The following is a 17,119-nucleotide window of genomic DNA, read 5'->3' as shown; positions in this document are numbered from 1 at the left end:
TTTTGTCTAGTTCAACACATTACTAGTAACATAACACAAGACCCTTAGTTCGACACTTCGTTAGCAAGTAAACGCATGCGACGCTAAGGCCAATAGTTCATAGTTCACACTTTAATAAATTGCCATGTTCATTTACACGTTAAAAAACCTTCTTGCAATTCACAAAAGAGAAAGCAAGAATACATCTCTCTATTCGTGCTATTTATATTCGCATAATAAGTCGTGATAGCCCAGTGGATATGACCACTGCCTTCGATTCAGAGGGCGTAGTTTCGTATCTGGTCCAGGGCATGCACCTCCAACTTTTCATTTGTGTGCATTTTAAGAAATTAAATATCACGTATCTCAAACGATGAAGGAAAAACATCGTGAGGAAACCTGCATACCTGAGAATTTTCTTAATTCTCTGCGCGTGTGAAGTCTGCCAATACGCATTGGGCCAGTGTGATGGACTATCGGCATAACCCCTTAAATTCTGAGAGGAGACTCGCGCTCAGCAGTAAGACGAATATGATGATGATATTCGCAAAAGAAAGGAAAGCGCAGCGTTGGTCGACCCCCTACTAGATGGACTGACGACACCAAGCAGGTTGCTAAGAACTGCTGGATGCTGGCAAGTCCATGCAAGAGGCCTATGTCTAGCAGTACGTCCATCGGCTGTTTATGACGATGATGATGTGCTATTTGTACCTGTATTTTATGTTGTTAAATATGAATGAAATGACGACCTTAAGGTGATAGATCAGGTGCAAGACCGACGGCTTTGCTGAATTTATTGAAATCATCACAAGCCTGTTCTCTATTATGAATGGATTACGAATATATGAATGCCTACATTTCCAAGTAAATAAAGTGTAGCGTCAATTATATCTAAAAGAACGTCCATATCGCGCAGGAATTTAACAGTTTATGCCTAGAATCGACATTCCTAGTATTCCATTTTAAGTGGTCTATGAAAGCTCTAAGATCTCACCGCGCGAATGCAGTTAATGGAAGTTTAAAAGATTGCACGGTATTTTCAAATAGCGTGAATGTGTTGGCAAGTGTCTTGTTTTTTTTTTAATAAATTATAAATGAGGTTAAGGTTTATATGAGCAGGTTGTGTAGGCATAATTTTGACATTTTGTATAGAAAAGGGAGGAAAATCCTCCTAAATATTATTTTGGTGCAGTTTTTTTTTAAATAATGTCACAGAAAACATATGTACTGTACAAGTACTAATGTCATATTTTTAAAACCGACTTTCCAAATGGCGGCATAATGATATTGACCGAGACTGACCACCTTACTTGCTTTCAAAAATTGAAAATTTCCTAAAAAAAAAGAAATATTACAAAATAATTAGTTTAAAGGATCAGAAGCCAGTAAATTAGGCCATAATTTAGTCATTGAACTAGGCTAACGTGGTAGAATCAAATCAAATGTTGCAGAAGCAATTCGCACAGATTAAAAACAATGGGAGGTCTATCTACTCATCTACGAACAAAAAAGTTTATTATTCAACACGCAACCTCCTTGGATCCGCTCTGACACTTCATTTTAATTTCCAAGCTTTTTAAACGAATATCCATAGACTTTAGCCTTATTTTTTAATCGTGCAACAGGTGCGATTGCTTTATGCGTCCTGATGGGTTGTGAGAAAAATTCTTAAACATGCGAACTTTATGGACCAAAGAAAAGAATAGGAATGTTGATTTGTTGAATATGCAATCGTTTTGCTGGAAATGTGTAGGTAATGTGTAGATTTATTGTGGGATTTCCATTATTTATTGTACTCGATTGAAATAGATTTTCATGTTTTATTTAACTTTCTAAATTGTAAGATCAATGGGTTATGTATGGGGTTAGGTAGGTAAACCTAGGTTAAACCATCCATTTAAAGCACCTACTTAAGTTGAGATTTTTGCATCGAAGTCCCACATAAATCAAAAAGATTGCATCAAACTGTTGTATGCTACATTTCCAGAAAGTCTAGGTACCATGTTAAGTAGATACAAAATGTTCTAAGTAAGTAGGTATTAAGTTACCTACTGGCTAAGCTACCTAAGCTACCTAAGAACTGCAGAATCGTCGACAATAATTACTACTTGTTGTTATTGTAAAAACATATTTTTATTTGATTGATTATTATCAATTATTATCAACGACGTCGTCCGCGTGCGTACGCGGACGACGTCGTGGGCGTACGCTAGTTGATAATAAAATAGCGCGGGATCTGTGGATTTTTTCGCTTCTAAGTGATAATAAAAATTACATGATTCAGAAATCGAAATCCAGTTTTAAAATTAGTCAGCTAGTGACATCTGCCTTCAAATTCTGCTAACTGATAGTAACTGTCCCTAGAATGTATGATAAATTAAAATAATCAATTTATTTATTGCGATTAAACAAACTATAACTCCGTACCGACTCTTAAATCTATTAAGATTTGATGGAACAATTTTTTTTCCATGTCGAATTTGAATTTCTAAACGAATATAATATGTCATTACTGACATTGACAATTGACCGATTGCCCCAGAAGTTGACGTTTTCCATTTTCAATGAGCACATACGAATTCTACTGAATGTACGAATATTAGCCGAATTTAAAACCCGAGAACAATATTTGAATGTTTATTTAAAAGCAGCACTAAACTGGAATCAAGTAGTGTCATTAAGTAAAATATATTCTGTAATCCGGTTTCCCTTTATCGGATTGCCAAACTGTAAGTGGTCTTCCTATGTTTTCACATACTTTTCAATTCGAGTTTCTAGATATAATTTTAAATGATTCACAGCTTAATCACAACAATATCCATTCGTGTTGTTTTTTTATACGTCATAGTCAGTGCGCAGCGGTTTAAAGGTAGGAAAATGTCGGATTTAATCAACAAAGAGATATTACAGAAATAAGTGAAAATTACTAGTAATTTATACACGTTAAGTAATCTTTGCTTAAGCAATAGTAACACATTAATACTGTGTATATAAGAAAAGCCTATTAGAGCCTTAGAAAAGCTTAGTTATGAGCTAGATCTTGGTGACCAAGTTTTAATATTTTTTAAATTTAAAGTCTGCATATTTTAAACCTATAAATCTTTGTATCACAAAGATCTTCCTTCTGCGGTCGTTGCTTCTGACCACCAGTTTTCTGAAAAAATCTGCTTTTAAAGATTATTAACATTTATTAGCATCTTTAGTTACTTTTTCTTTGTTGAGTGTCTTGAATCTTATATACAATCATACCACAGTTATTTCACTTATTCAATTTAGTTAATTTATACTCCATAAATGCTGTTTTGAGAGTACGAATGCAATCTTAATTTGTCTAAAATCAAGTATTAACTTCTTTTAATATAAATTTTGTTGAGCAAAGTTAGTAAATTATCAAAAATATAAAAATGTTTGTTAATCAAGTTTTCACTCTACTATTTTGCTTAATATAAACAATTTTGGTAAGGTTCAGACTTATCATTGAGAAGTGTTGGTATAATCTTCTCTCTCTGGACTATTATCATACCCACTCCTAAGTCATTTCTGACTAGTTGAAAATTGATTGGAATATTTGTCATATTTAAATGGAATGGCAATAAAAAGATATACAGTTTATACGCTGTAGCAAAGTGTGGATGACAGTTTGATTCACTCTTGAGATAGGTCCTGTAAATTCACGATAATAGTACATAAATTAAGAATATGCATCATACAGGCAACTGTCACCTGCAACATGCTATAGCATACAAAGCATAGAAAATATTCTTGAAAAAAAAGCAGGGAAAGGTCATTGGTCATATTTAAAGAGAATAGTACAAAATAAAATGATACAGCAAACATTCTTTAAAAAAAAAAACAAATATCTAGCCATAGATAGAGATACAAATAAGATTCTATTATAAAATTTTCTATTATAGAACAAAAATGTCTGAAAGAGAAAGAGATCCAATAAGCGGCTCGAGCCGTGACTATGGGGCTGTGGCGGCGCCCCCAACAGTCGCCTTCGCAGACTTCAGTCCAACAGAGCTGTACAATCTGAGCGAGGGTATAGCAGACAATGTAAACACCATCAACACAGGGCTCCGGTCTCTCGAAAAGATGATGAGGCAGATTGGTGGACCAAATGATAGTGTGGAGCTCAGAGATAAAATGTAAGCTTGTTTTTAATATTTGTACTTTTTAATCAACTTAAAAAAATTAGACACATATGCTTTTTTTTTATGTTTGTTACCTCATAAGTTTGTCATTTATTAACCAATTTTGAAAATTATTTTTTTGTTTGAAAGAGTATACTTCCAGATTGGTCCCATTTCATTTTCATGAAAATCTGTTTAGTAATTTTGTGTTAAAATCAAAATAAAAGAAATATGTCTTTAAAGTCTGTTCCATTTTTATATTAAAAAGATTATCTATACTAACATTAACTGACTATTTGGTCTAGTGGTTAGTCTTAAGTGGTTTTTTCGATCACAAGGTCCTAGGTTTGAATCCTGAGTCAGGTGTAGGATAGTGAGTTTTCTTTCTTCTGAGAACTAGTCATTTATAATTCTCAGCTCAGTGTTGGGAAGAAAGTGATGTTACAACCCCTTGGCTCAAAGAGCATGTTAAGCCACCAGTCATTAACATCTGATAGTGGTTGTTAAAGAAATATTATCACCCTAAGCCCACCAACCCACTTGAAGCAGCATGGTGGTTCTAAGCTACATAACTCCTCACCTATAAGGAGGATGGCTTGGTCCAGTAACGGGCCATTAAAATAGTCTGATAATGATGATAATGATTTGTTTCATAGCAAAAACTTTATTTACATTACAACATAACTTTTCCTGCATATTTCCTTATTATAATTATTTAGAGTAAACTTTACCTATAATTTTAGAATTTAAACTGTTAATTTATTATGAAACAGCTAACTAAGAACCAGCTCATGACTAAGAGCCCCATATGGTTTGAAACTAGTCAGGCATACTCAGACATAGTATTGTGGGAGTTTTAGCCTTGTTTCATAATAAATTAATATCTACTACCTATTCATGTTTAAGGATAAAATATGACTTATCAGTCTAATCCCTCCAACCCACATTAAAACAGCATGGTGGGTCTAAACTCCATATTCCCTCTGCTATAGTGTTAGGTACTCCTCATTATTGCATCATACCTATCTAATTGTTTCAAACAATTATTATGAAAATCATAATTATACAAAAGTGATTATTGCAACTATACATGAGTCATGCTATGTGTTAGAAAATAATCTATTTATAACCTTCATTAGATAGAATGCTGTTCTATGAAACCTTATATGTTTGTTTATTAGGCTGTGTAGTTTTACAGGTAATAGAGTCAAGTATTCTTCATTAGCCTGATGATGTTTATTTTCTAAACACCACTATTACTACTAGAGATGTGATAAACCAGTGGATATGACCTCACCCATAGGGCTTAGCTTCAAATCAGGTCCGGCATTATAAGAAATTAAATATTGAATGAAGGAAAAACATTGTGAAAAAACCTGCACACTTAATTATTTATGTCTGTGAAGTCTGCCAATCTGCATTGGGCCAGCGTTTATGTTAGCATTATGAGAGGAGACTCGTGCTCAACAATCAGCCCAATATGGGTTGATAATGATAACTACTACTATAACAGGTTTTACTGGTGTGGTTCCTGTTTCTATGGGGATAAGGAGACAAAATATAACCAATGTTCATAAGACGTAATGTAGGATTCTAATGCTGAAAGAATTTAAATCAGGAAATGAAGTTACTGCCTAACAACTGATCGATTTGACGGCTTCCATTGCGCAGTGGTATTTGTGGTGGATTTACAAGACAGCGGTCGTGGGTTCGATCCCAGCTGGGCCGATTGAGGTTTTCTTAATTCGGCCAGGTCTGGCAGGTTCTGCTTCGTCCGTGACTAGTTGCGTACCGTACGACGTACCGCCAAGCGATTTAGTGTTCCGGTACGATGTCGTGTAGAAACTGAAATGATTGTCATCCTAGATCAGAAAGTAGCACATACGATGTTATTTTCCGCTTTTTAGTTTTGTGATTTTGAAGACAGTTTAATTTTTATTTTTCTGTTTTTAGTGTGTGCTAGCATAGTGAACGATAGCACCACAGGACGGGAAATATCATTATTTTCATTTTAACACAGAATTATTGAACCTATTTTCATGAAAATTAAATAGATCAATCTGGAGTTATATTTTTTCAAACAAAAAAATAATTTTCAAAATCGTATAAGAAATAACGAAGTTATGAGGTAATAAACATAAAAATTAATAAATTTTGTTCTGTATGTTCCAGCCATGACAAACAACAGAATGTGAACAGTTCAGTGTCAGCTACCGCGCGCGATATACAAAGGCTTGGGGTGGTGGTGAGGAGGGGGGATAAACCTCAGAAGCTGCAGGTGGAGAGGCTCACCCAGGCGTTCAGAGATGCGCTGGCAAAGTACTCTTCTGTGCAAAAGGTTAGTTTTTTAAACGTTAACTAGCAGACGACTGCTAATTCAGTTTTTCAGAAATCCCAAGACCCAATCCCGAGACCCATGCTTTTCTTCCGTGATTATAATCCTATTTGCTCCCATTGATTTCGGTTCAGCTATTACAAAGAGTAGCCCGTAGAAATAGATAGACAGACGATAGTTAAAAAACAAACTTGTTTGTGTTTTTATATTGTGTAAATAACTATAGGTTAAAGACAATTTTTCTCAAAATAAACATTATTTCACATAATGCGACACTTACAAAAACACGACGTAACAAAACAAACTAAAATTTATCATAAAATGTGAGGGTTAGAACTATAACTAAAACTACGGCGAAACAAAACAACACAATCATTTTATTATATGAGGGTAAAAATTTAAAAATGTAAGTATATGACAATGCCAGGGCCAGACTCAGACATTTTCAATTCTATAATCGTATAAGTTAGTTTTTATTAATTGATTATGAAACACGGCTAAAACTCACGTGATATTACGTCGGAGTATGCTTGACTAGTTTCGAACCCATACGGGGCCCTTAGCCCTTAGCCCTTAGAGTTTGGATCGTGCCGCGACGCAAGAACCAGCTCATGACTAAGGGCCCCGTATGGGTTCGAAACTAGTCATGAATAACACTCACGATAGTTTAAATTCTAAAATTCTAAAATAAGTTAGTTTTCTTTTAAAAACATAGAATTTCATATTGTTATGTAAATTGTTAAACATAAGTTATATTTTGTTGTTCTATAATTTAATAAAAAGTGGTTGAAAATTTGTCTACATCATAAATTGGTCATTTTCAAGTTAAATATTTGAATGATTTTACATAGTCTATCGGTTAAAATATAAAACAATAAGTTCCAATTGAAAGTTTTTATGAAAGTGTGTAATTTTTTACCTTGTATCCACAGAAAGTGGTCTGGAAAAACTGGTTTTACTAATATTAAACTAAAATGTAATAGAATTAAAAAGGAAATGAAAGTTTAGGCAAATTTTTCCACAAAGTCGTAAGTGTCCGCTAGTTCTGATATTCTTAATGTAATATGATTTTTCATTTATAAGCAGGTATGTGAAGTTTTATTAATTCTTTAGTTGCAATCCGGCCCTGGTTACGTAGGTACGTTTGCGCGTCGTAAGTAGGTAAGTCTTAAGATGCGCAAATGTGAACGAGAATCGATGATAATCTTTGATTTTATTTAAATTGGGCTAAGTCCTCCTTGCAAATAGTTCGTTTTTGATCGATTCTATTGTTGGTGTGACGAAATTTTATTTGCAAAGTGATATTGCCCTTGTGCTGTAATGTGGTAAATGGTAATCATTTTCGTGATTCTCATCGTTGGATATCATATTGAATCGTTTATCTCAAGCGTTTAAATCACTGCAGCAGTATTTACAAGGTTAGTCGGTTTATTTACAGCAGCGCTTAAAACGCTGGAGTACCAAAATTAATACCTTTTTATTTCGTTGTTATTTTTGTTGAATTACACTTGAACTTTAACAATATAAGTCCCAAAACTATTGTTAGATTTACATTTAGGTGCTTGATATTATTTGAATTACTTGATTCCTAAAATGAAAACAAAGTTTATTTCTTTTGTGGTAGGTACCTACAGTAAGAACGTCTTATTTCGATAAAGATGTAAATTAGTACAATGTAAAAAAATTTAATAAAAAATATTCAACCGACTTCCAACTCTAAAATTAACCTAAACTAAAAAGCAAAAAATAACATCTTACATATGTGCTACCTTCTGATCAGTTTGAAGGCGGTGCCAAGCCAGTGATGTTTTAATTCAAGCCGTTTAAATTACAAAATTTCTGTGGTTCTTTCAGAAACGGCTTTTATTAAAACATGACGCTGGATTGGCACCTCCTTCAAACTGATCAGAAGGTAGCACATATGTAAGATGTTATTTTTTGCTTTGTAAACTTTATAACTTCCTCGTTATACGGCTATAACGAGGAAGTTTATAAAGTTAGCCCAGTGTTCGGCCATTTCAACTTCACTTTCTGAAATCGAAATATCGTCTATAACTTTGAAAATATTAAATAGTAGCTGACGCCGCGTGGTTTCACCCGTGTGGTTCACTTTCCCGTAGAAATACGGGGATAATATATAACCTATAGCCTTCCTCGATAAATGGGCTATCGAACACTGAAGAAGGCACAAGAATTTTTCAAATCGGACCTGTTGTTCCTAAGATTAGCGTGTTCAATCAAACAAACAAACTCTTCAGCTTTATAATATTAGTATAGGCGCACGCACGATGGTTACGGAAGGAAGGACATATTGCATAATATAATAATAATGTACTGCCTATTTGAAACAGTGCATAAATAAGGAATTTTTGGCTAATTAATAACATTAATAACAATTAATATGCATTTATATTTATACACAAACATTTATATTTATGTCGTATATTTTGGAATCATTATGTGGATAGGTCTTCAGTTTTTGCTGTCCTATAATCTGTTTAATTCTAACCTCTCTCACCAACGGTTGTCTGGGAGACATTGCTTTGCAGTAAGACCGCCTTTGCACAGCAAAAATGTGCAAAAAAAATACTAACAAACAAAATAAAAATATAGGTATATTAGCGTCCTTAAAGAAATAGAAGCCTCACGTGTTTAGCCCCCCTAGCCAAGTGGCACGTCGATTCTCTTTCTACGATCGCTAACGCTAGAAAGATGTATGGGAATGACATTTGCTATCGACAGGTCACGTGATCAAGATCTGTCATTCCCATATATTTTTCTAGTTTTCGAAAAATAATATCCAAAATTGTAAACTTTGTACATTTAATTTTAAAATAAAATAAATCATTGAATATTGTACTAAACTATTTTATTTTCTCGCAACCGTAATGAAAAGCAGAGTGTAACACGTGGGGCTAAACCCATTATAAACTCGGTTTCTATTTAGGCGGCCCTCGCCTTACGTCTCGGGCCCTAAAAATACCTCATATATAATGGGTCTTTTTAGCCTCTTGTATAACAATCTACTATTATGAACGCACTCGTAAATGTTAATAATTTGTCCGTATTTTTGAACGCACTTATAAATCATTACTTAATGACATAAACAGTATTTGACAGGTACTAAACAAAGTAACATTTATTTGAAAAATATTCATCTTTTATAATTATTTATTCGTCGAGATTTCATTGTTTTTCAAAGGTATTCTGTTATTCTTGGCGGAGACAAATCCAACGAATCAAAAACCATGAAAATCGGTCCAGCAGATCTCGAGTTATAAGTGTTGTAACAAACCCGACTTTCTTTTACATATATAGATTTTTCAAATAGGATCAATAGATACTTTCCGAAAACCACGACAGTTGAGATTAATACTTCAAATATAATTTTCAGCAAGTGTCAGAGAAGATGGCGGCGCATATGCCGACGCAGGCGCGACCCAAGCACGCACCGCTCACGCCGGAGGAGCAGGCCCTGGCTGATGATGAGGAGGCGTCTCTGGTGGCCAATCAACAAGCACAGGTATATTCGTCGTCATCATTAACAACCCGTATCGGCTCACTATTGAGCACGAGTCTTCTCGAAATGAAAGCGGTTTAGGCCTTAGTCCACCACTGAGGACCGTCTGGAGGACCGTGGACCTGAATATTTCAGTTGTGAATAAATCAAATTTCTAAAGGAGATGGTCCAAAAGTGTATAGAGCCCAGGATCAGTCATTGTACCCTGGCGGAAATAAAAGAAAATATTTTTTTTAGCTATTTTTGATTATACAAATCTACAAATTTACTTTAATTCTTTCGAAATAATATTCATTCTATCCCAAGAAATGCAACACTAATATGGGTAATAATGACGTTTTCAATGCAGTAGGCGATTTGACGTTTGCTGTCAATTGTTATGTCATCTGTCACAGTTGTTCTAAGGGCGCCATCTTGATATACCTCAAAAACTTGGGTTTTAATTTTATTTATTTCTTTTTATTTAGTTAGATTTATTCACTTATTTAATGATACGGGGTACAAACACCTGAGAGTGTAACAAACTGTTACCGTACCCATGCTAACTGAAAAACACTTTAGTGACATATCCCTATTATAAAATCATTGGTTATAATGGTATTTGTGGTGTAAATATGGTGTAGGTACAGAGAGTATTTTCATTTCCGTAATAAAATGATCTCATATAACCTCTGCCTCCGATCCCGGAGGGTGTGGGTTCGAATCCGGTCCGGGGCATGCACCTCCAACTTTTCAGTTGTGTGCATTTTAAGAAATTAAATATCACGTGTCTGAAACGATAAAGGAAAAACATCGTGAGGAAACCTGCATACCTGAAAATTTTCTTAATTCTCTGCGTGTGTGAAGTTTGCCAATCCGCATTGGGCCAGCGTGGTGGATTGGCCTATTGGCCTAATCCCTCTCATTCTAAGAGACGTCTCGAGCTCAGCAGTGAACCGATTTTTTTTTAATATGGGTTGATAATCTATACTATCTATACTAATATTATAAAGCTGAAGAGTTTGTTTGTTTGAACGCGCTAATCCCAGGAACTATTGGCCTGATTTGAAAAACTCTTTCAGTGCAAGATAGCCCATTTATTGAGGATTGCTATAGGCTATGTACTATCTCCGTATTCCTACGGGAACGGGAACCACGCGGGTGAAACAGCAGCATCAGCTAGTGATGAATAAACTGATCATTGGATCATTATGTCCCAGGCGCGCTTGGTGCAGTTCGAGACGAGCATGCTGCTGGACAAAGAGGCGTACATAAACAAGATAGAGGCGGACGTGTTGGACGTCAACCAGATTATGCAGGAGCTGGCGGAGATGGTCAACGCGCAGGCGCAGACCGTCGGTGAGACTTTGTTGATCATATACATGCTAATCTATACTAATATTATAAAGCTAAAGAGTTTGTTTGTTTGAACGCGCTAATCTCAGGAACTACAAGTCCGATTTGAAAAATTCTTTCAGTGTTAGATAGCCCATTTATCGAGGAACGCAGCTATATTATCAGCAGAAGCTTCAAAAGTGGATTTGAAAAAATATGAGTAAACCAATGTTGAACAAAGGCTTCACAATATTTGTCAGGGCAACTTAATTAACATATCAAACCATAACCAAATCAAGACCCTAAAATGGCAGAGCATGCCTTGAATGAAGTCACGCACCTGTGAACGCTGTGTGTAGGGTTTAGAGCGCCCTTGAAAGATATCTAACACTCCCCTTTTCCACTCAAGTCACTCTCACCGCCTATCCCCAGTAGCTCATAAAGAATTACACAACAAGAAATGTGGACGACTTGAACGCTACGAGCACACTGAAGCCGATCGTACGACGGATGCCTTATATCGCAACTCGTCCCGCCAACCGATCGTTACCCCTCTCTAAATCCCTATTCTTTACGATAACAAGTCGCGCCACCTATCGTCGGCACGAGCCAACACGAGATCGGACGACGTCATATCCGTCTCAGACTACTATTTCCGCTGTGTGTACACAGCGTTCACAAGTTCGTGACTCCACTCAAGGTCATTCTCTGTCACTCTAGGATCTTATTTTGGTTACAGTTTGATTTGTTAATTAAGTTGTCCTGACAAATATTGTTAACCATAAACGTTGTTCAACATTGGCTTTCTTTTTTTTAAAACCACTTTTGAAGCCTTCTGCTAAAACTATTTTAATTAAAGTAATATTCCTATATTTATTTATTTATTTAAATATAAATATACATTTTTTTAACTATTCTTAAATAACTTATCAGTGTGACATAAACTCGATCGAGTTTCTCTGCACACTGGCAATCGTCGTCAGCACTCTGAGTTCTCAATCAAAAAGCAATATAAAAGAACAGCATACACAGCACACATAAAAAATAAAATACAATAATAATAACTTATAATCATAGCTGGACACCGTTAATCAAATAGTTAACTTCGTTAATCGTTAATCCGCTACAAAAAAAGTTAGCTTCGTTAAACGTTAAAGCGTTACATTCCGGAAGAATTAACGCAAGTTAACGTTAATCCGTTAATATGACTGGTTAATATTGCATTTTTATATCATTGTATGAGATCTCCATTGGAAAAATAAGGGTGAGCACTGGGAAAAAGTGCCATAAATTGTTTTTATATAGTTGATTTTATCTATAATTTTAACATAGATATAGTAATTTGTTGATTTCATGAAAAAACATGATTTCTTACTTGTCTAAACCTATTAATCGCGTCACGCGGTAAATAGTAGGCATTGGATTAACGATTAACGGGCTTCTGCATATTAACGGAAGTTAACGGGTCCGTTAACATTTTTAAAAGATAACTTAAAAGTTAATCCGTTAAGCAAAATGTTAACTTCGTTAATTAACGATTAACGGATTAACGAGTTAATACCCAGCTATGCTTATAATATAATATGAAACGCACACATACCCGAAGAAAACAATTAAATTTATCAAGTGAGGGTATTGGATAAATACCACATATTATACAGGTTGCTCCGATTCTGTATCTTGTAAAGATCAGTTATTTTTATGATACTGAAGGAAGTATTTCCACAGACACAGTAGAAGCACACATATCGGCGGCCAGCGCGGGGGTAGAAGCTGGTGTCGACGAACTGGCCAAAGCGGCAGAACATCAGCGGCGGTACCGGAAGAAGATGTTCTTCTTCTCTCTGATTGGCATCATCCTGGCCATCATACTCATTGTGTGGCTAGTTAAGGCCTTCTCGTAGACTGTGACCTCTCCTGATCCTGGTCCTGGGGTCAAATTATGAATTGGCCAAAATATCCTGGTCACGTGAACGTCCGTGGGAAGAAATCATCCCGGTTTACATGTCAAACGTTCGCGGGATCTAAAGTTCCCAATAGAGTGCGGCAATTTTGCAAAATGAGACTAATGTGTAAAAGATAAAGTATATATTAGAATGAAGACACTCCGAATGGTGTAATGCATTTTGCCACAGTGAACATATAGCTTGGCAACTTCGTTCGTAACACTCCCGATGGTGTAGCGATGAATGAAAAACCCACGACTGATGCACATCACTTCCCCGCACGCATAACACCCGCGCAGTCTTTCCCCCCGTCGCCCGCATATCTTGGGAGTTTCATCTACGAACTTGCCAGACTGTAGTAATATACAGACGTAGAGAAGCATCATTTTTTTTCTTGCGGGTGCTAGCCCTTAATTCTGGGCGTGTAAAACATATTCGGAAATTGTATTGATACAATTTAATTGATGGACGTTCAAGGTGGCACTAGAGTCAATTTAGACATGTAAATTGCCTAAAAACCCTTCTTGAAATAGGGTAAAAAGATCCTGGTCACGATTCCAGAGCCAATTTAGAATTATATATTGGCCTAAGAAATCCTGGCCATGTGTCTTGAGATAATTTAGTAATATGAATTAGCCAAAAAGATCCTGGTCACGATTCTAGAGCCTAAAAAAAATCTGAATTAGCTAACACAGCAGAAAATTTACCAACTTTAATTAAACGAAGTTTATGATTATATCTATAAGGTAATAAGAACTGAATGTCGTGTCTTTCAACAAAATTACCAACAATTTAATTTGGGTGATAAAGATAAGCAGAGTTTATTTTTTTTTTTTTTCAATTAGTCCGTTAGTCTGTTTACGTTAATCTCTTAACTACCCGACGAATTTTTAGTCTAGAAAATATATAATCGAATCTTGTCTTTCATGAAATCGGTTAGAATTTTACTTTTTATAAACGGCTTAGAAATATATAATATTCATTCCAACTTATGTACCTATATAATTTTTTTTGGAGTTTACTCCTTAAGAATCGATTTTTTATATATAAGGCGCCCGGTATGAGAAAAATCCGAGGGGTAAAACCAACTGAACTAACGAAAAAGTGTCACGTTTTTGGTGCGCACCTTTAGTGCGCAACTTTCTAATTTATTTTAATGATTATATCATTGTAAGAGTAAAATATATAATGTGAAGTATATTATAAAGTCTATTAGTTATTTTACAATTCTATAAATTTAGTCTTCTTTAACATAAGTATTACTAAAGCCCTACTCGATGTACACTGTTTACCAACAAAAAAAAGTGTGTATGTTAAAAAAAACAAAAAGTTAGCTCGAAGCACGTCTCAATAATCGCGCCTTATAAGTGAAAGGTGCGCAACCGAGGTGCAGCAGGCCGCGGCATGCGCACCCGCCTACAGCGTGCACATGGGTGCGATGTGCAAGTTGTTGGCGGCACAGCGCACGGTGAAAGGTGCGCAGAATAGGTTGCGCACAAAAAACGTGACGCTGACACACTTTTTTTTATCTCTGATTATATATTCAGAGGCACAATTATCCGCCCACTTTAGTATAACGCGAGTGGGCGGATAATTGTGCCTCTGAGTATATTTATTAAATATGTAAACAAGCAACTGATTTGAGGTTTACACTTTTCCACGACATTTTGTTTGTTCTAAGACAATTTAGTCGCAGAATAAATAAACACTTATTCATGTATATAGTTTTGTATTTGTCAGTGTATAACTTTTGTCGGCTTAGTGTAATATAAGCCTTATTAGCATTGAATTTAGAAACTATAATGAAATTATAGGAATAAAATATTATATTATGAATTATTTGTTATAAAGCGCCATATTTTCGATAGAGTTAGGAGAGATTGAGAAATTGTTGCTTAGTAATTTAAAGTTTTAAAATAACATAAAGCTATTTTTGAGCAAAATAAAACAAATGCTAACTACCTACATAAATAGCTTAATTGTTTATTTAAATTGGGTTTTTTCATCTATGAAATAGGCGTTAAGAAGTTGACTACAGTGACTTATGTTTGGGTAGAATATATTATACATATAAATAATCATAATCATCCCATAATCTATACTAATATTATAAAGCTGAAGAGTTTGTTTGTTTACTTGAACGCGCTAATCTCAGGAACTACTGGTCCGATTTGAAAAATTCTTTTAGTGTTGAATAGCCCATTTATCGAGGAAGGTAATAGGCTAATTATTATTCAAAACTAATTTGAATTATTTTAAAAAAAAAATTCTAGGGTGACCAATACCAAGTCAATACAAATGACTGCATTTGGGTTTTACCCATTAATTACGGAACACTCTGTATATTGTATGTGTATTCATTATCTCTCGTTGATATGGCGCTTTATAGGTAACTTTGTACCTCTGGAGAAGCTATTATGAATTTTAATTAACTTCATTTGATATTAGAACCTATTGTACTGTACATAAAGTTCAAAATTAAATTTAAATAAAAATACTTTATCGATTGTGGAACACTATTCTATAATGATATTTTTGTAACTCGACAGTGTTAATCTTCATTTCGGGTCTATATATCTCTCTCTATCTATAGCATCGTGTTAGACAGAGATAGTTATAGAAGATCAAACTCACTGTTGAATTGGCTAGTTGTATTTTTTTTAAATGGTTTTCAATAGTCCATTATCGTTCTACTAGATTGAAAAAAAATCATATTTTTTTCGAGACATGATAAGTTTTTAAATACATTTTTGACAATACGAGCCAAAACGCCTGTCGGCCATGATGGTCTATATTTCAACTGATTTATGACGTCACTGTAACAAATACCTTGCAAACAGAACGTTTGCCAAAAATGTTAAGTAACAATTCGTTTGACATTTAGTACGTCAAGTAATTTTGTGACGTCACAAAATAAATGGAGGACAGCGTTTTTGATGTATTTTCTATTATTTATTTATTACCCCAAATAAATAACAGATGAGTACTATTTATCTATATCGTCCGTTACTATAGAGAGCCGTGATAACCCAGTGGATATGACCTCTGCCTCCGATTCCGGAGGGTGTGAGTTCGAATCCGGTCCGGGACATGCACCAACTTTTCAGTTGTGTGCATTTTAAGAAATTAAATATCACGTGTCTCAAACGATGAAGGAAAACATCGTGAGAAAACCTGCATACTGGTAAGTTTGCCAATCCGCATTGGGCCAGCGTGGTGGACTATTGGCCTAACCCCTCTTATTCTGAGAGGAGACTCGAGCTCAGCAGTGAGCCAAATATGGGTTGATAATGATGATGATTATTTATCTATAGTTTAGAAAATAAAATTCATAATAGCACTCTACTTAAAACTTATTATATCTACTTATAACTTATTCCTAGTTATTTATTGTGTAACACAATTTTGTATATTGAATATTATTGTATTTAATATAATATTATAAAGCTGAAGAGTTTGTTTGTTTGTTTGTTTGATTGAACGCGCTAATCTCAAGAACTACTGTTCCGATTTGAAAAATTCTTTCAGTGTTAGATAGCCCATTTATCGAGGAAGGCTATAGGCTATATATTACCCCCATATTCCTACGGGAACGGGAACCACGCGGGCAAAACCGCGCGGCGTCAGCTAGTTTAATATATTTAAGACTGTCAATAATGTATCATATTACTAGATAATTAAAATATTTATGTTATTAAGTTTTTCTAGAAGTGAAAATTGTTTGTTATTATTGTTTTACGAATATATCGCTTTATTATGTGTAGTTATGATTAAAGATATTTTATAAATAAAACCGTACCCTAAGTTTTTTATTTTTTACAAGTTAGCTCTTGACTACAATCTCACCTGATGGTAAGTGATGATGCAATCTGAGATGGATGCGGGCTAACTT

At 34.9% G+C, this 17,119-nt stretch overlaps 1 protein-coding gene across 2 annotated transcripts; it reads left to right on the top strand.

Annotated features, from left to right (window-relative positions):
* Nucleotides 1-2,520: 2,520 nt before the first annotated feature.
* On the top strand, nucleotides 2,521-17,025 carry LOC112044547 (t-SNARE domain-containing protein 1). 2 transcript variants are annotated; one of them, XM_024080428.2, is made up of 6 exons: nucleotides 2,521-2,708; nucleotides 3,894-4,127; nucleotides 6,285-6,450; nucleotides 9,842-9,970; nucleotides 11,167-11,305; nucleotides 13,010-17,025. In XM_024080428.2, the coding sequence occupies exons 2-6, from the start codon at nucleotides 3,901-3,903 to the stop codon at nucleotides 13,183-13,185; spliced, it is 837 nt and encodes a 278-aa protein (XP_023936196.1). In that variant the 5' UTR covers nucleotides 2,521-2,708; nucleotides 3,894-3,900; the 3' UTR covers nucleotides 13,186-17,025. The 2 variants fall into 2 exon arrangements, with proteins under 2 accessions (XP_023936196.1, XP_023936197.1); XM_024080429.2 differs by lacking the exon at nucleotides 2,521-2,708 and adding an exon at nucleotides 2,709-2,848.
* Nucleotides 17,026-17,119: the final 94 nt, after the last annotated feature.

Source organism: Bicyclus anynana, chromosome 22 (genome assembly GCF_947172395.1).
Source record: "Bicyclus anynana chromosome 22, ilBicAnyn1.1, whole genome shotgun sequence".
NCBI classification, from domain to species: Eukaryota; Metazoa; Arthropoda; class Insecta; order Lepidoptera; family Nymphalidae; genus Bicyclus; species Bicyclus anynana.
Note: the sequence above shows the minus strand (reverse complement) of the source record. Positions and strands in the feature narration are given on the sequence as shown.

What these genes read in the sequence shown, in the direction of transcription:
- LOC112044547 (XM_024080428.2), top strand. Translation starts at nt 3,901, where the DNA reads ATGTCTGAAAGAGAAAGAGATCCAATAAGCGGCTCGAGCCGTGACTAT. An exon ending in TGGCCAATCAACAAGCACAG is followed by an intron (nt 9,971 to 11,166) that starts GTATATTCGTCG and finishes ATTATGTCCCAG; the next exon opens with GCGCGCTTGGTGCAGTTCGA. An exon ending in CGCGCAGGCGCAGACCGTCG is followed by an intron (nt 11,306 to 13,009) that starts GTGAGACTTTGT and finishes GTATTTCCACAG; the next exon opens with ACACAGTAGAAGCACACATA.